At 36.3% G+C, this 15,390-nt stretch overlaps 1 protein-coding gene and 1 pseudogene across 3 annotated transcripts in view; one reads left to right on the forward strand and one right to left on the reverse strand.

Moving 5' to 3' along the window:
• LOC101430775 (zinc finger protein 713) overlaps positions 1-15,390 on the reverse strand; it is a 70,334-nt gene that overhangs the window by 26,947 nt on the left and 27,997 nt on the right. For 2 of the 3 annotated variants that reach the window (XM_004473945.3, XM_071211190.1), the window contains one exon: positions 9,818-13,635. The exons of the other annotated variant lie outside the window; for it this stretch is intronic. In XM_004473945.3, the coding sequence (XP_004474002.2) occupies positions 12,581-13,635 (1,055 nt within the window). In that variant the 3' untranslated portion in view covers positions 9,818-12,580. Of the gene's footprint in view, positions 1-9,817; positions 13,636-15,390 lie in introns of those variants that run through there. 3 annotated transcript variants of the gene reach the window in all.
• On the forward strand, positions 884-6,346 carry LOC139437465 (MOB kinase activator 1A pseudogene; annotated as a pseudogene).

Raw genomic sequence — 15,390 nt, forward strand, 5'->3', positions numbered from 1 at the left:
ACTTGCGTGGGCACTGGCTGACCGTGTGGGCATACTTTCTCTTCTTTTTCACCAGGAGGCCCCAGGGATCGCACCTCGGTCCTCCTATATGGTAGGTGGAAGCTCTATTACTTGAGCCAGATTTGCTTCACTGTAATTATTTTTGATAACTGAAAACTGGATTCAAATAAGTTACACCTCAGTGACCAGAGGACAATTCAAATCACTTACATTAAAATATACAGTCTGAAGCTGGAAAGTTTAAGGTAAAGGAATATTTGTTTTTTGTAATTACCTTTAGATATAATTGAGACTACTCTACTATACTTAATTAGATGTGCTACTGTGCATAGTTAATTCTAGTTACCACAGTATTTATTTATTGGTCATCAACACAAATTTTTATGTTCCAAAAGAATTACTGGCTACATTTAATTTTCTTTTAAAAAAATTTAGATGAACTAAATTGAAGGAAAATTGGTATCTTTTTCAAATTAATGATACAAATTTACCAAAGAAATGACTATTTATTTTGCCGAACATCAAATAACCTGTAAAAAAGTTTCCAAGATAGATGCATTTCTTGTTCTAGGTCTCTAAACGTTAAAAAACAAAGTGTAAAAAATGATCTCCCGGCTTTTGAATCACTCACTTAATTACATAAAACATTTTCTGTCTCATCACCTCCTCGAATTCAAAATATATTTACTTCTTAAGAACATGACAGGCTTCGTTTCAAACCATTCAGTCCATTTCCATGGCAACACTGCCGGCATTCCTTGGCTACCGTAAGTTGCATTAGTTGATTGTGGAATTTCTTGATCTTTACACCTTGTGTTTGGTCTCTTCTATATACCAAACAAACTAAATCATTTGTTACTTTAATACACAGACTCCCATCAGAATGCCTGTATTTGAGAACCACACGCGCCTTCATTGGGTCCACGAGGTAGAGTTTCTCGGCTGTAAGCTGTACTACGGATTTGGTACTGTAGCATCTGGGGCAGGCCTTGGAAAGCGAGGCGAGGCCATGGGATGTGAGGCTGCGCGACCCACCCTCCCACCTACCTGCCTCCCGCAACGCGGCCCCAGGAGTCCCAGCAGCCGCAGGTTCTAGAGACACTTGCCACTCTGTTTGAGAATGTAGTAGGACTCCTTAGGACGGGCATTTAACACATGGATATATTTTTTTAACTTAGCGTTTTATTCCTGACATTCATTTTGAAGTTCAAATTGTTCCAAAATTGACCCGTGGAAGACTCTTTCTGGTAAGGCATGCACTCTTTAGATTTGTCTCTACCAGTTTTCCTGCATTTCCTTACTATCTGGCACAAAAGTATAACCCAGATTCACCTTACTTTCCCTGCCTCGACCCTGGAATCAGCAGTTTCTTCAAGGAGAAATTTCAGTGGGGAATGGTATTTAATAACCAAGATCTATGTGCTAAGTGAGCACCTTGCTCCTGGGATGTTCTTGCTTCTATTTGAGGCGACATAGCTAGCTATATACTGAAATATATTAATGAGTTCACACCGATACCTCTAAACACCAATGACCTTCTTCCCTTCATTCTCCTCTTCCGTGTTTGTATCTGAACTCTGGTTGCCACTGACATCATTCACTACACACTAAATAGTTTTGGAATTGTGATAACAATATTATTACTAACCACAAACTTGCTAAGCATAGCTCAAGATTTCCCTGCATTTCTTTTTGTTCTTACAGTGTAAGAGAGCATTGTCCTATACCATTTCCTGGCATTCTCTTTTCCTTGTGTGATTATGTTATCAATATTCTATATAGTTAGGTTCACTTGTATCTGTTTATGTTCAATCCTGCAGTCAAGGATAGGGAAAATTTTACCCTTGTTGATTTAATTAATCATAAGTTTTGAATTTGAATGTGCAATTCATTGAAGTGGTTCAAAAATCAAAACTATAAAGGTATACTAAGAGAAGTTTCATTTCCTTCCCTTCCCATTCAACCTTGTTCCTTCCCATCCACCATAGAAATTTTTCAGTTTGTCCTTCCTGCATTACTTCTTGCAGAGAATCATATATTTCTTACAAAAAAAGTAACATTCTACATATATTCTTTGCATTTTAATTTTTTTTCACTTAATACATCCTGAAAAAAATCACTTCAAGTCAGTTCTTAGGGGTTTTCCTTGTTCTTTTTTCAGGTGCATAGATCTATTGTGTAGATGTACCAGTTATTTGAGCCAGTCTTTCTTGTATGAGCATTTAGGTTGTTAGCGGTATTTTAATGAATAATCTTGTGCATATGTTTTCTACTATTGTTAGAGGTGTATCTTCAGAGTACATTTCTAGAATGGATTTTACTGGTCAAAGGGAAAACACATATTCGGTTTTGCTAGATATTCCCAAATTCCCTTCCACAGGGATTCTGCTGTTTTGCAGGACCACTAGTAATATATTAGAGTGCCTGCTTCCTCCTAATCTCACCAACAGTTTGTTGTCAAGCATTTGGATTTCTGCCAACTTGGTGGGTGAGAAATGCTTTTTCAGTTCAGTTTTTTCCCCCTATCTGGTTGCATCATTGTCTTTTTGGAGTGATGCGTTGCCGTGCGGGTGCCTGTGCCTCTCCGTGCCGTGCAGGTCTGGGATGGCTTTTTTCTTTTTTTTCTTTTTAACAGGTCCCAGGGATCGGACCTGGGTCCTCCATATGGTAAATGGGAGCTCAACTACTTGAGCCACAGCCCTTTGGCTCAGTTTTAATTTTAATTTTTCTTTTGAATGAAGTTGAGCATCTTTGCATATGTTTCAGGGCTACTTGTATCTCTTTTTGTGAATTGTCCATGTCTTTTACCCATTTTTCTAGTCAATGTTTTCCTTTTTTTATTGATTTTAATTTTTTGAATTAAACTTTCATTAGCATATGTGGGTATGATTCTTTTTACAAAATTATTATTCTTTTTTTCCCCTCTTCTGTTTACTTGTTTTCACTAGTTGTCTGTTTGCTGGTTTTTTTGGTTTTTTTTTGGTCACTGTCTGCTGGTGTTTTGCTTGTTGTCTGCTTGTTTTTTCTCGCTGTCTGCTCAATGTTTTTGCTCATTGTCTGCTTGTTGTTTGTCTTCTTTAGGAGGCACCAGGAACCAGACCTGGGACCTCCCTTGTTGGAGGCCAGCGCTCAACTGCTTGAACTACATCCGCCCCCCTGGTATGGTTCTTCAGAAGTATATACTTTATGCTTGTCTGGGTGTTTTGATTGTAATAACCATCTTCAGTCCTACTCTCACCACCTGCCCTTTAGCTCAGCTTCATCTGTTAACTCTCTGTTGCCCACCACAGGCTTCCAAATAACTTTTTTACCCCAAAGTGAATTAAAGCGTATCTGGGAAGAACTTTTCCTTTTGTAATCTCAGAAGATGGGACTACCACCATCCAGGGTTTCAGAAATTCTGCAGTTGGGGAATAGAATGGTTTAGAAATACAGATTCAGTATAAATATAACCAACAATTGAAAAAGAATATAGGAACCAACATTAAGGAAACCCTACAAAGTTGAGGGGTGTAGATATTCTTGCAGAACATTGACAGTGCTAGAAAATCAGGATTTTGGAAGAACATATACTTCTTGCTGAACTGTTGAAGGCACATTAAGCATGGATCTGTCCCATTCCAAACACACAATACCATTTCCTTTTGACCTCTTTGGAATACTAATGAGTGCCTAATTTTGAAAAGGAATTTAGAAGTTTGTTTTCACATAAAAATTTGAGGGCCTCTCAAAGGCAGCCTGGAGTCGTTTTTAAATGAAATTAAGTGATTTCTGTCAAGGTAGGAGAACATCCCAATGATAAAGAAACCTCATCTTGTTTAAGAAAAAAGTAGGGTACATCCACATATGTTATATTAGAAAAGTCAGCAAGAAACCATGTCTTACAAAGATGTATTATCCAACTCTTTTACTATTAAAAGTGACCTAGTAGCAGTGCTGGATGAGGAGTAGGACTTTTGTTCACTCTCAGTGATCAAACTTTTAGACCTAGTGCCTAGATTTTGTCTTTACTATTAATCTCTACGAAAAGAAGTCAGAACTATGTGGGCTAGCTGGTCCCGACTTAGAGGAAGAAAAAAATCAGGAGGGGCTTGGAATATCTTACTTTCTGATCATGAGGATGCTTTTAAGGATAACAGGTACAGTGTTCAGAATAAAAATAAGCTGACTTAATGGAGCTCCTACTGGGCAACTTGTCACAAATTGAGCATTTAAAAAATGCTAGTTGAGTTTTAAAAAGTTGAGTTTATAAAAGGTCAAGTGTTCATATAATATTCAAAAAAGCAAAATTAATATAGTGAAGTGTTAAAAACATAGTTGTAAAATAAAAGGTTTAATGTAACACAGTATGTATGATTCATTGATGTTAAAAAATATATATTTTTCTTGCTAAATATGTGTACAGATACATACATATATATATCTGTGTGTATATATATTTGCTCCTGTTAAATTAGAGATGCTGGGCAAGCCAAATAACCTTGGAGAAAGAACCATAACAAGAATAGGAGGAACTGTACGGTCACATAAACAAAATAGAGCAATGTTCCAACAGTTAATCAAAACTAGTGGTTATGTACAATAACCAAATGGAAGGATTATTCAACAGTGTGTTTCAAAATAATGAAGTAGCCAAATATCCTAAAGAGAACTAATTATAAAACACGCACCCTTTAGAATGAAGTAGCTGGATGACCTTATTAATTATAAAATAGTAATAAGGCACATAAAAGCTTTAAATAATTCTAGACAACAAGATTATTTAAATAATATTGGCCAAAATGATAGGACAATGGGCCAGAAACTTTTGGGAAAGTTCAAGTCTTAAATAATTAAAATCTATACAAGAGGCAGGTCTTAAAAATGTTCCATGACATAATAAATGATATTTTGTTATAAAGAGACCAAAGGAAAGTTATTTGGTCTGTGTAACTAGGTCCTAATGACCTGACCAAGGGATCAGCCAGTTTCCAGTTCATATTTTGGTTCTGTTAATATTACTAAAACTCTAGGGAGGTATAAAAAAAATACATGATAGAACCTAAAGTTTAAGAACCTATGTTATATTTACAAAAGCTAAAAAAAAAGAACCTATGAAAGGTGAGCAGATGTAGCTCAGTGGTTGAGCACCCACTTCCCACATACAAGGTCCTGGCTTCAATGCCTGGAGCCTCCAAAAAAAAAGAAAAGAAAAGAAAAATTGGGACCCTGGGAAAGTGTCCCAATAAGGATACCAGAATAATTAAATTCAACAATCTATTGGGTTAACATTTTTTAAACTGATTTTGGTATAATTACTGTATTATTCTGGGTATATTTTTAAAAAAGATTTTAAAATTTATTCCCACCCCCCCTCCCCAGTTGTTCGAGCTCACTGTCTGCTGTGTCTGTTGATTGAATGCCTGTCTTCTTTTTAGGAGGCACTGGGAACCAAACCTGGGACCACCCATGTGGGAAGGAGATGCCAAATGCTTGAGCCACCTCTGCTCCAGTCATTGTGTTTCCTCATTGTGACTCTCCCTTGCATCATCTTGTTGCATCAGCTTGTCTTCTTTAGGAGGCACTGAGAACCGAACCTGGACCTCCCATGTGATAGGTGGGTACCCAACTGCTTGAGCCACATCAGCTTCACTGGGTATGCCTTTTAGGTTTATGATTTAATTAAATGTTTACATTAGATTAACTCAGTGTTTTAAAAGACATGGGATCTTCAGCAGCTGCTCTCCTAAAACATTCAAACCAACAAAAAATATCCCTGAAGCTCTCATCAATATGAATTCTTAAAACATACAGACACAACACTAGGAAGTGGGAATCTGAGTCTACCTGTCATGGTCCCAGAAGCAGATGACTTCAATGAATGGATCATGTTAATATTGTGGGGTTCTTCAACCAGACCAACATGTTATATGAAACTATTCGAGAATTCTGCATCGAAACAAGCTGTCCAGTCATGCCTGCAGGTCCACAATATGAATATCACTGGGCAGATGGTACTAATATTTAAAGATCAATCAAAAGCTCTGCTCCAAAATACATTGACTATTTAATTATTTGGGTTCAGGATCAGCTTGATGATAAAACTTTTTTGTTGTTGTTGATAGAACTTTTTCCTTCTTAAGACTGGTGTCCCATTTCCCAAAAACTTTGTCGCAAAGAATTTTCTAAAGCGTCTGTTCAGGGTTTATGCCATATTTATCACCAGCACTTTGATTTTGTGCAAGAGGAGGCCCACTTCAATACCTCCTTTAAGCACTTTATTTTCTTTGTTCAGTTTAATCTGATTTATAGGTGTGAGTTGGCACCTCTTCAGGTATTTATTGAGACATTGGTTTGGAAGACATAAATGTTTCTTCTAGAGCACAATTCCCTCTTGCTTCATCTATTGCCAGAGCTGTCTCTTTGCTCTGCCATAGGCTAGTAATGCAAATTTTAAGAAAACAGGATTAAGACACCTGTTGTCTCTGTCTATAGATAAAATTGTCCCAAAGTGAGACTTTCAGGGCATCGCCAACTCTCAGTCACTGTGTGATCACACCTGTCACTGTCATGGAGGCTCACTTGATTGTAATATGTCACGACTGAGAGTACCTATTTGCTTTGCTGAAGAAAATGATTGAGTCTGTTTCAGATAACAGTATAATGGATATTAAGAATATTCATTAACAAGTCTCCAAAGTTTCTAAGAGCACAATTAGATCACTTTTATTCTGCATCTATTTTACAAACAGAAAAGGCATTTTTAAGTTTCCTTAACATTTTAGAACATTTGTGTCACTTTGGATAATCTTTTGGTTTCAAGTTTGCATGCTAATGTTTTTATAGGTAAGAATATATATATGTGTATTTTTACAAAACCCATGATTGCTGAGAGCTCTAGAGACATCCAGACACTATAGGCAGGGCAGACAACCCCAGGAAATCATCACCCCATTGGTGGGCCTTACCTTGGAATATATGATAACCTATTTCCCCAATGTATCAAAGCTAGACTTACTTATAAATTTCCTACACATGGGTCTTCTGCCACTTTTATTTGTGGCACTTTTTATTTTATTTGAACCTATATTTAGCACTATACCTGTTAAATATGTCCCTGAGACTTACAATTTTCTGGCTGTTCATATGCCAGTTGAGCCCTCAGTCTCAGCAGAATTGCAGCCAACACGTACCCTCCAATTCATCTGACTCACCCAGGACAACTAACAAAAGAATGATGATGGACAACGCCCATCCAAACAATGGAGAGTATCTACAACTGCAAGACAGTTCCATCCATGTGCCCCATGGGCTCTAAGCCCCCTCTCAATCGGAAGCAGAGTGGGCATCACCATATCCAAATCCTCAAGATTGAGAAATGAACAAATGTAAGGGGGAATGCAACTCCGGACTAAAGTAGACTTATTATTCTAGAAATGGGAGAACTTGCAATACTGATATACAGACAGTGGTCACCAGAGGTTGAGGGGATAGAGAAGGAACAACAGGTGTAACAGGGCATTTTTTGCACATTGAATTGTTCTGCATGATATTGCAATGACAGATACAAGCCATTAGCCATCTTGTCAAAATTTACAAAATTGTGTGGTGCAAAGAGTAAACCATAATGTAAACTATAGACCAAGGTTAGTAGCAATACTTCAATGTGTTCATCAATTGTAATAAATGTACCACACGAATGAAAAATATTAATGGGGGAAAGTATGGGAGGGGGCAGGAGTATATGAGAATCCCCTATATTTTCAATGTAACATTTTTATGTAATCTAAAGCTTCTTTAAAAATAAAGAGGGAAACGAACTTGGCCCAGTGATTAGGGCGTCCATCTACCACATGGGAGGTCTGCGGTTCAAACCCTGGGCCTCCTTGACCCATGTGGAGCTGGCCCATGCGCAGTGCTGATGTGCGCAAGGAGTGCCCTGCCATGCAGGGGTGTCCCCCACGTAGGGGAGCCCCATGCGCAAGGAGTGCGCCCCGTAAGGAGAGCCGCCCAGTGCGAAAGAAAGTGTAGCCTGCCCAGGAATGGCGCCGCACACACGGAGAGCTGATGCAGCAAGATGACACAACAAAAAGAAACACAGATTCCCGTGCCGCTGACAACAACAGAAGCGGACAAAGAAACAAGACGCAGCAAATAGACACAGAGAACAGACAAGCGGGGTGGGGGGTGGAGGGCGGAGGGGAGAGAAATAAATAAATCTTAAAAAAAAAAAAAAGAAAAAAGGTAAAAAAAAAACCCCACACCCATGACTGAAATTTAAATCATCATGTAGTATCTGTGGTATGGGAGCAATCAAAGTTATATCTAAGGTGATTTTTATTTTTTAATTCTTATTTGGGATTTATTAACATACGAACATATCTAAAGTGTTAGAAGTGTATGTATCAGAAGTAATTTTTTAAAAGCTTCTATGGATGATCCTGTAGACATTTATTTTTAAATGCTTCATTGAAATTAAATTTTTAAAAAAGATTTTTTATTTCTCTCCCCTTCCCCCCACAGTTGTCTGCTCTCTGTGTCCATTCACTGTGTATTCTGTGTCTGCTTGTATTCTTGTCAGCGGAACCAGGAATCCGTGTCTTTTTGTTGTGTCATCTTGCTGCATCACCTCTCCGTGTATGTGGCGCCACCCTGGGCAGACTGCTTTTTTTTCATGCTGGGTGGCTTTCCTTATGGGGCGCACTCCTTGCGCGTGGGGCTCCCCTACGCAGGAGACACCCCTGCATGGCATGAACTCCTTGCACGCATCAGCACTGCCCATAGGCCAGCTCAACACATGGGTCAGAAGGCCCTGGGTTTGAACCCTGGACCTCCCATGTGGTAGGTGGATGCTCTATCCATTGAGCCAAATCTGCTTCTCCACTGAAATTAATTTTACCATGTGTAATTTTGGGTTAAGAAAAAGAAAAATTCCCAGAAAATTATGACAAACCGAGTCTCAAAGTTGCTCATGTTGATTTTCAGAGGCCTTGATATTCTGGGTAGAGGAATAGAAGAAAGTACTCAGTATTTGAGTTATGTTGTTTTGATTTTCCTTTCTAAAAAATTACTTCTATGTTTGTTTTTATTGTGACTTAAGACTTAGTTTAAGAGTAATGTAGAAATGCATAAACTTTCTCTCAATAAGGAAAACCACAAAAAAAACCCCACCATGAATGTATATACATTTTATAACACAGCTAAAAGTTGGGTTTGTTCTACCTATTCTTAACATGTGTTGTGTTTAAAGGAGACAAAATAGGAGGAAAAAAAATTTTTAAATATTACTTCATTCTGTTAATATTAAATGAATGGATTGAGTCTCCTTGGGCATTTCATCCCATTTCAACTGTTTTTATATCAAAACTTGAATTTTTAAATATCTATTAGGATAAAAAGAATATTTCCCTTTAATGAAGACAATGTCTACTTTTCATTTGGTTCTGAGGATTTAGTAAACTCTAGCTGGCTGTTTAAAATGTACTGGAAAGGGAATGGATGAGGCTCAAGTGGTTCAGCACTGCTTTCCCACATACAAGGTCCAGGTTTCAATCCCTGGCTCCTGGTACTGGGGGAAAAAAAAAGTACTGGAAATAAAAACAAACAAAAAACTCAAAACAAACAAACAAAAAACCCCACCCCCAAACAAACAAAAAAAATAGAAAAAAAAAGTACAGAGGTACAATAAGTATATTGGAAGATTTACCATGGCAAAGCTTCAAATCCATCAGCATTTTGTGTTTCAGAACTGTGATTTTTGGAAAGTATCCACCAACCTTTTTGATAGTTTTAATAAAGGTTAAATTTGAGATCATAAAAAAGAGATTGGGATATCTAATTTTAGGAATTCCTAAGTTTTTATTTATTAGTTGCACATCTTTGAATAAGAAGATGATAACGACTGCTTGAAGAATATCAGCTGGTTTCTTAATGGAATAAATTGTACAATAACCAAAATATAAATAGTAATGAACATTTCTCTGTATGCCACAAGCTCTTTGGACATAAAAGACTGTTAACGTGACGATCCTTTAATATCCTGAGATTTTCAGAAATAGAGACACACAGACTTTTATGTTAAGCTTTTTAATAAAGTTCATAAATTAATTTTATTGATGTTCATATAGTCATCATATGTTTCCTGAGTGTTATAAAAGGTCAGGCACTGTTTGTATTCACTGGATTTGGAGACAAGCCATGTTCTAGTGACAATTCAGCCTAAGGAACCCTGAAGATGTCACTTATGTTTAAGCTTAAGTCTCCTTTCATAAAAGGACAATAATACCTGGTTGGATGGATTAAATGTACTGATAGAAGTAATAACATCTTTCCCTCTCAGACAGAAATAAACTGTGACAAATAGGGATTTTGAATGAACACAACTCTCTGGCTTCTTTATTCCAAGCACCAGTTATTTTTATGTAATTAATATATGTAGGGTTTACTCCTTAATTTGGAACATATTGAAGAGAACATGAGAGTAACTGAATTCACACTAGAATGACATAGTTTTCTGTACAATTAACAAACATATTCATTTCTGACGTAAGGAATATATAATAGGATTCTCATTCTAATTCCAGTTTCTGTTTATGAAATATTGGTGAAAACCCTTGGCCAGCTGTGGTCTGGTCCAGTCCAGATACCTCTTTTCTAGTAACGTCTACTGATTCTCTTCTGAAAATTCCATATTGTTCTTGTTTTTTTACCTGTGTTGAGATATGCTGCCTTGTACTGGAGACCTTAGTACTTTTTGTGGAATATTTAGTGGGTTTTTTTCCTCTGATTTCAAAATTAAACTTCCATCCAACCCTTTATCACCTGTAATTAAACATTACTCATTCTAATAAATATCTCTGAGGTCAGGAGCTTCACTTGGCTCATTCTTTCTGAAAGCTGAGTGCTTTATTCTCTGCCTCATCATGGCAAAAGAACATTACATGTGGCTCCTTTGGGTGAAGAGATAATTTTAGAACTGATCTGACCCAATAAATTTCCACTGCACAGTTATTTTAAAGCAAATTATTATTAAAGATCTTTCCTGACTACAATAGCTCAGGGTTTTAGTAACAATTGCACGTCTACTGTTGTGTGAGACATAAATGCACTTTTTGAAAAGTTTAACTTCTGTGATAAAATCAGTTATTACTTTCTTGGTTTTTAGTGTTTTAATCTTTAGAAGTCTTAAATCACTTCAGCATTGACTTGAGTCATATAAATCTAGTCCCTTCACACAGGCAAAACCAGGGAAGTCTTAAGTTGGGAGATATTTTAGAAGAAAGTTGAGAAAGCAAGGGGACTGCACTCCTATTTCAGCCAGGCCAGAGAAAAACAAGAGAAAAACAAGAGAAAAAAGGAAAGCCAAGGAAGTTAAGCTGTCCCATATGTGCAGTTATTAATGGCTTGTGGTAATTTAAAATGCTTTGTAACAGGAAAATGTGATTTCTGTAAAACAAAGCAGTAATCAAATAAATAAAATTAAACTACTTTTATTTTTGGAAAAAGGGGTAGCATAAATTTATTTCAGTAAGTAAAGTGAATTATTAAGCCAAGTAGACTACCTCCTTGGTTGTTTCTATGAGCCAGTAAGGCTCTTCCCTGGCCTTACTTCCTTGCCTCAATATAGTACCACAGCTCACCCTCAGGTACAGTCCCCTACTCCCTCATCTCCCACAGCGATAGAGGGAAGCATGAGAGGGTTTTAGCCCTTGGTCATTATGAAGAGAATTCCTCTCTGTTCAAACCTGCAAATACAGCAGAAATAACAATTTTAACTAAAAAAATCAATGCCTGCTACAGGGGAATTTAAAACTAGATTAACAGGATAGAAAACTAGACTTCTCTGAACCAATTTTTCAAATGTATCAATATGACTCCCAGTCTCCTTCAAGACCTTTCTCAAAGTGATCTTAGGTCTCATTTGATGAAAATAATTCAAGGGTTGCGTTGCTAAAAGAATAACAACGCCTATCATATTGTTTCCCAAATGATGGTACACAAGATTTTAGGAGATACACTGATGAATATTATTTTTTATTTCAAAGTTATATATTTATTTTCATGGATAGAACAAATATAATTAGCATATAAAATTCATAATTTCCATAAATAATATTTCTTAGGAAAAGACTAAAAGTCCCAAGTCTCTTTAATGAAAAATATTAATAACAGATATGGTAAAAACTATAAAGGAGGCACACAAATGATTGAAGTTAGAGAAATACTGCTCTTTAATGTTTGTTCCAAGTTTATGTGACTGGTTACCCTACAGCATTGCCTTCATTAACCAATGCTTATGTGACTTTAAAACATTATACCATAGAGCTTTCACATAAATAATTACAGGTTATTGGCTATAGGATTTCTGGTTATTTCTTAAAAAAGTTTTATATCAGACTTGGAACATGACTCCTAATATCTTATTTATAAAATAAATTATTTTCAGTAATTTATAACTTTCTGGGAATGTAATATGCTACTAGTTTAAGGTCTAAGTTGATTTGGTTTCTATTCCTCAGAAGTTTATTTATAAACTTTCTAGTAATTTGATATTGAATGGGATGAAAAGGACTGACCAAAAAAGTTCCTAAACTTAATATATTCATATGATTCCTCCCCCATGAGTTATGTGCTGCTGAATAAGTGAAGGGTTATGGCTTAAGGCTTTTTCACATTTATTATATTCACATAATTTCTCTCGAGTATGGATTTTCCTATGTTGATTTAGGTGTGCACTCTGGCTAAAGGCTTTCCCACATTCATTACATTTATAGGGTTTCTCTCCTGTATGCGTTCTCTCATGTTGATTTAGATGTGTTCTCTGGCTGAAGGCTTTCCCACAGAAACTACATTCGTAAGGTTTCTCTCCAGTATGAAGTCTATGATGTTCAGTAAGGGATGTGATACGGCTAAAGGCTTTACCACATTGATTACATTTATAGGGCTTCTCTCCAGTATGAATTCTCAGATGTTGAGTAAAGGATGAATGCTGACGGAAGGCTTTCCCACATTCATTGCATATAAAGGGTTTTTCACCTGTGTGAATTCTTTGATGTTGAATAAGATGTATCCTCTGGCTGAATCTCTTCCCACATTCATCACACTTATAGGGCTTCTCTCCTGTAAGGACTATCTGATGTTGGGCAAGAGATGAGCTGTGGCTGAAGGCCTTCCCACATTCACTGGGTTTCTCTCCCATAAGAATATTATTAGCAAGAAGAATATGTTGATTGAAGATGTTGCCACACTCATTATATTCATAGGGATTCTCACTTATATAGTTTCCTTGATAGTAAATCAAGTCTGCTTTATGTTTGGTGCCACTTCCTTGTATGTCAGAATTTGGGGGTTTTTTCATTGAAGGAATTCTTTGATGAGAAATAAGGTTTGAGTTCAGGTTAAAGTTTTCCCCAAATTTATTACAGTCAAGATTTCTCTCCTGAGTGATAGTTCTGTGGGAGAAAGATACTTGTCCCAAATGTCTCTGTTGGTCTTGGTTCAACTCTAACTGGTAATCAAACTCCCAGAATCCTCCTAAGATGGAGAACCAGAGACTGTCTCCTGTTAGTCTCTCCATTATCATGTCATGGGTTTGATTTTCATCAAAAATAATCTGGTTTGGAGTTGACTTTTTCATTTCAGGTCTATTCTCCCCATCTAAAAGAAATTCAGAACATACAAATACTTTCCAAAATTTCCTATGGTTTGAAAAACAAATTGCTACATAATAAATTATCAAATGAAATGGACAGAAATGTGTACAAGGCATATGTGGCATGGACAGTTTTCAAATATGTTTGCTTGACAAGGGGAAAAACTATAAAAAGATGAGAGGTAGCAGTGATCAGGAGGTAATTACATGTGTGGTAATTAAGAGATCATCCAGGACCATCCACAGTTGAATGGAGATGAAAAGGAGAATGAAAGATATCTTTGTGTTCAGAGGTAGGAGATAATAGAGAAAAGACTGTGTTTGGAGAAGACAGCTCAGACTCTGGGCCTTATAACATCATCTGTGGATTACTACAATGCCAGCTATGTGCTTATTTTAAAAAAAATTTCTTCCTATACTTATCTTTTATTTAGTACTAATACTTTCTCATAGTAACATAGTCAAATAATGTGGAAATGCATAAGGTTAAGAATCCCACCCCTTAAAGGTAATGATTTTTCACAGCTAAGACCCAATCTTGCCAAATTTTTCCTATGTTCACATAAATATGCATGTAAACCATATTTTGAACAAGCATGACTCATGGATTGTGACAGAAACAAAACTTCATTTTGATCTGCTCCTTCTTTAAATTTTATTCACTGGGGAGGTATTCTTCCCTTGCTTCTGGATCAGGATTTGGCCAGGTACCCCAATACTTAGGTAGCAGATACTCCTACTGGTACACTCAGTCAGGAATGCAGTCTTTATTCAGTAATTAGAAGTCCAGTTATGTGTAATAGTCAATACTCCAACATTCACACTTAGCATTAACTCCTTCCCCACCCATTGGGCCTGTTACAAAAAAGGTTATACTCCTCCTAAGTACTGATTTTATCATGTTCCCAGGAAAATCTGTAGCTCCATCCTTTATAAACTAGCCTTAATCAAAATATGCATGACCAACAAGGTGTTCCTACTGCTTTAAAGCAGTAAATTCATGCATAAAATTGTGGGGAAAAAGGGGAAGGAAGTAGGTTCTAAAACATTATATAAGGAATGGTTTCATTTTTGTTTAAAAAAAAAAAAAGGCATACCCACATGTACAGAAGAGGTTGTAGAAGACCATAAACCAGTTAACAGAAGTTATTTTTGGAAAAGTGGTATTATGGACAGTAGAGTTCTGATTTTTCCATGATAAGCATAAAGTGCTATTGTAAGAAGAAAAACAATAAAGGATCTAGAATTTTTATACTTAAAATATTTGGCATATTTTCATAATTAAAAATTTAGTATATTGATAGAAAATTAGTTTCCAATTATTAGTTCATATTTTTAACTTTGTGTTCAACATGAAGAGTGCCAGCTGGTTCATGAGATGATGGAAGACATACCTCATTATCAGAGCAACACATGTTTAATTTGGATACATTTAAAAAACAAAAATGGAATTATACCATAACATTGCTTTGTATTTGCTTTTTTCACTTTACTGTATATCATGAGCACATGTCCATGTCAACAAATATATTTCCATCATTTTTTAATAAATGTAAAATATCCAATTTTATGGATGTACAAAGCTTTTAAATCAATTCATATTTAAGTTATGTTGGACTTCTTGTTAACACAAACAAAGCACACCAAAATTAGTCAACTTGAACATGAGTCAGAAATTTTAAAAAGAGTAAAAATCCCAAATCAGAAAAATTCTGAAAAATTTATCAATATGCTTGAGGATATATGAAAAGATACAGAAC

The sequence above is a fragment of the Dasypus novemcinctus genome, chromosome 23 (assembly GCF_030445035.2).
Source record: "Dasypus novemcinctus isolate mDasNov1 chromosome 23, mDasNov1.1.hap2, whole genome shotgun sequence".
Taxonomy (NCBI): Eukaryota; Metazoa; Chordata; class Mammalia; order Cingulata; family Dasypodidae; genus Dasypus; species Dasypus novemcinctus.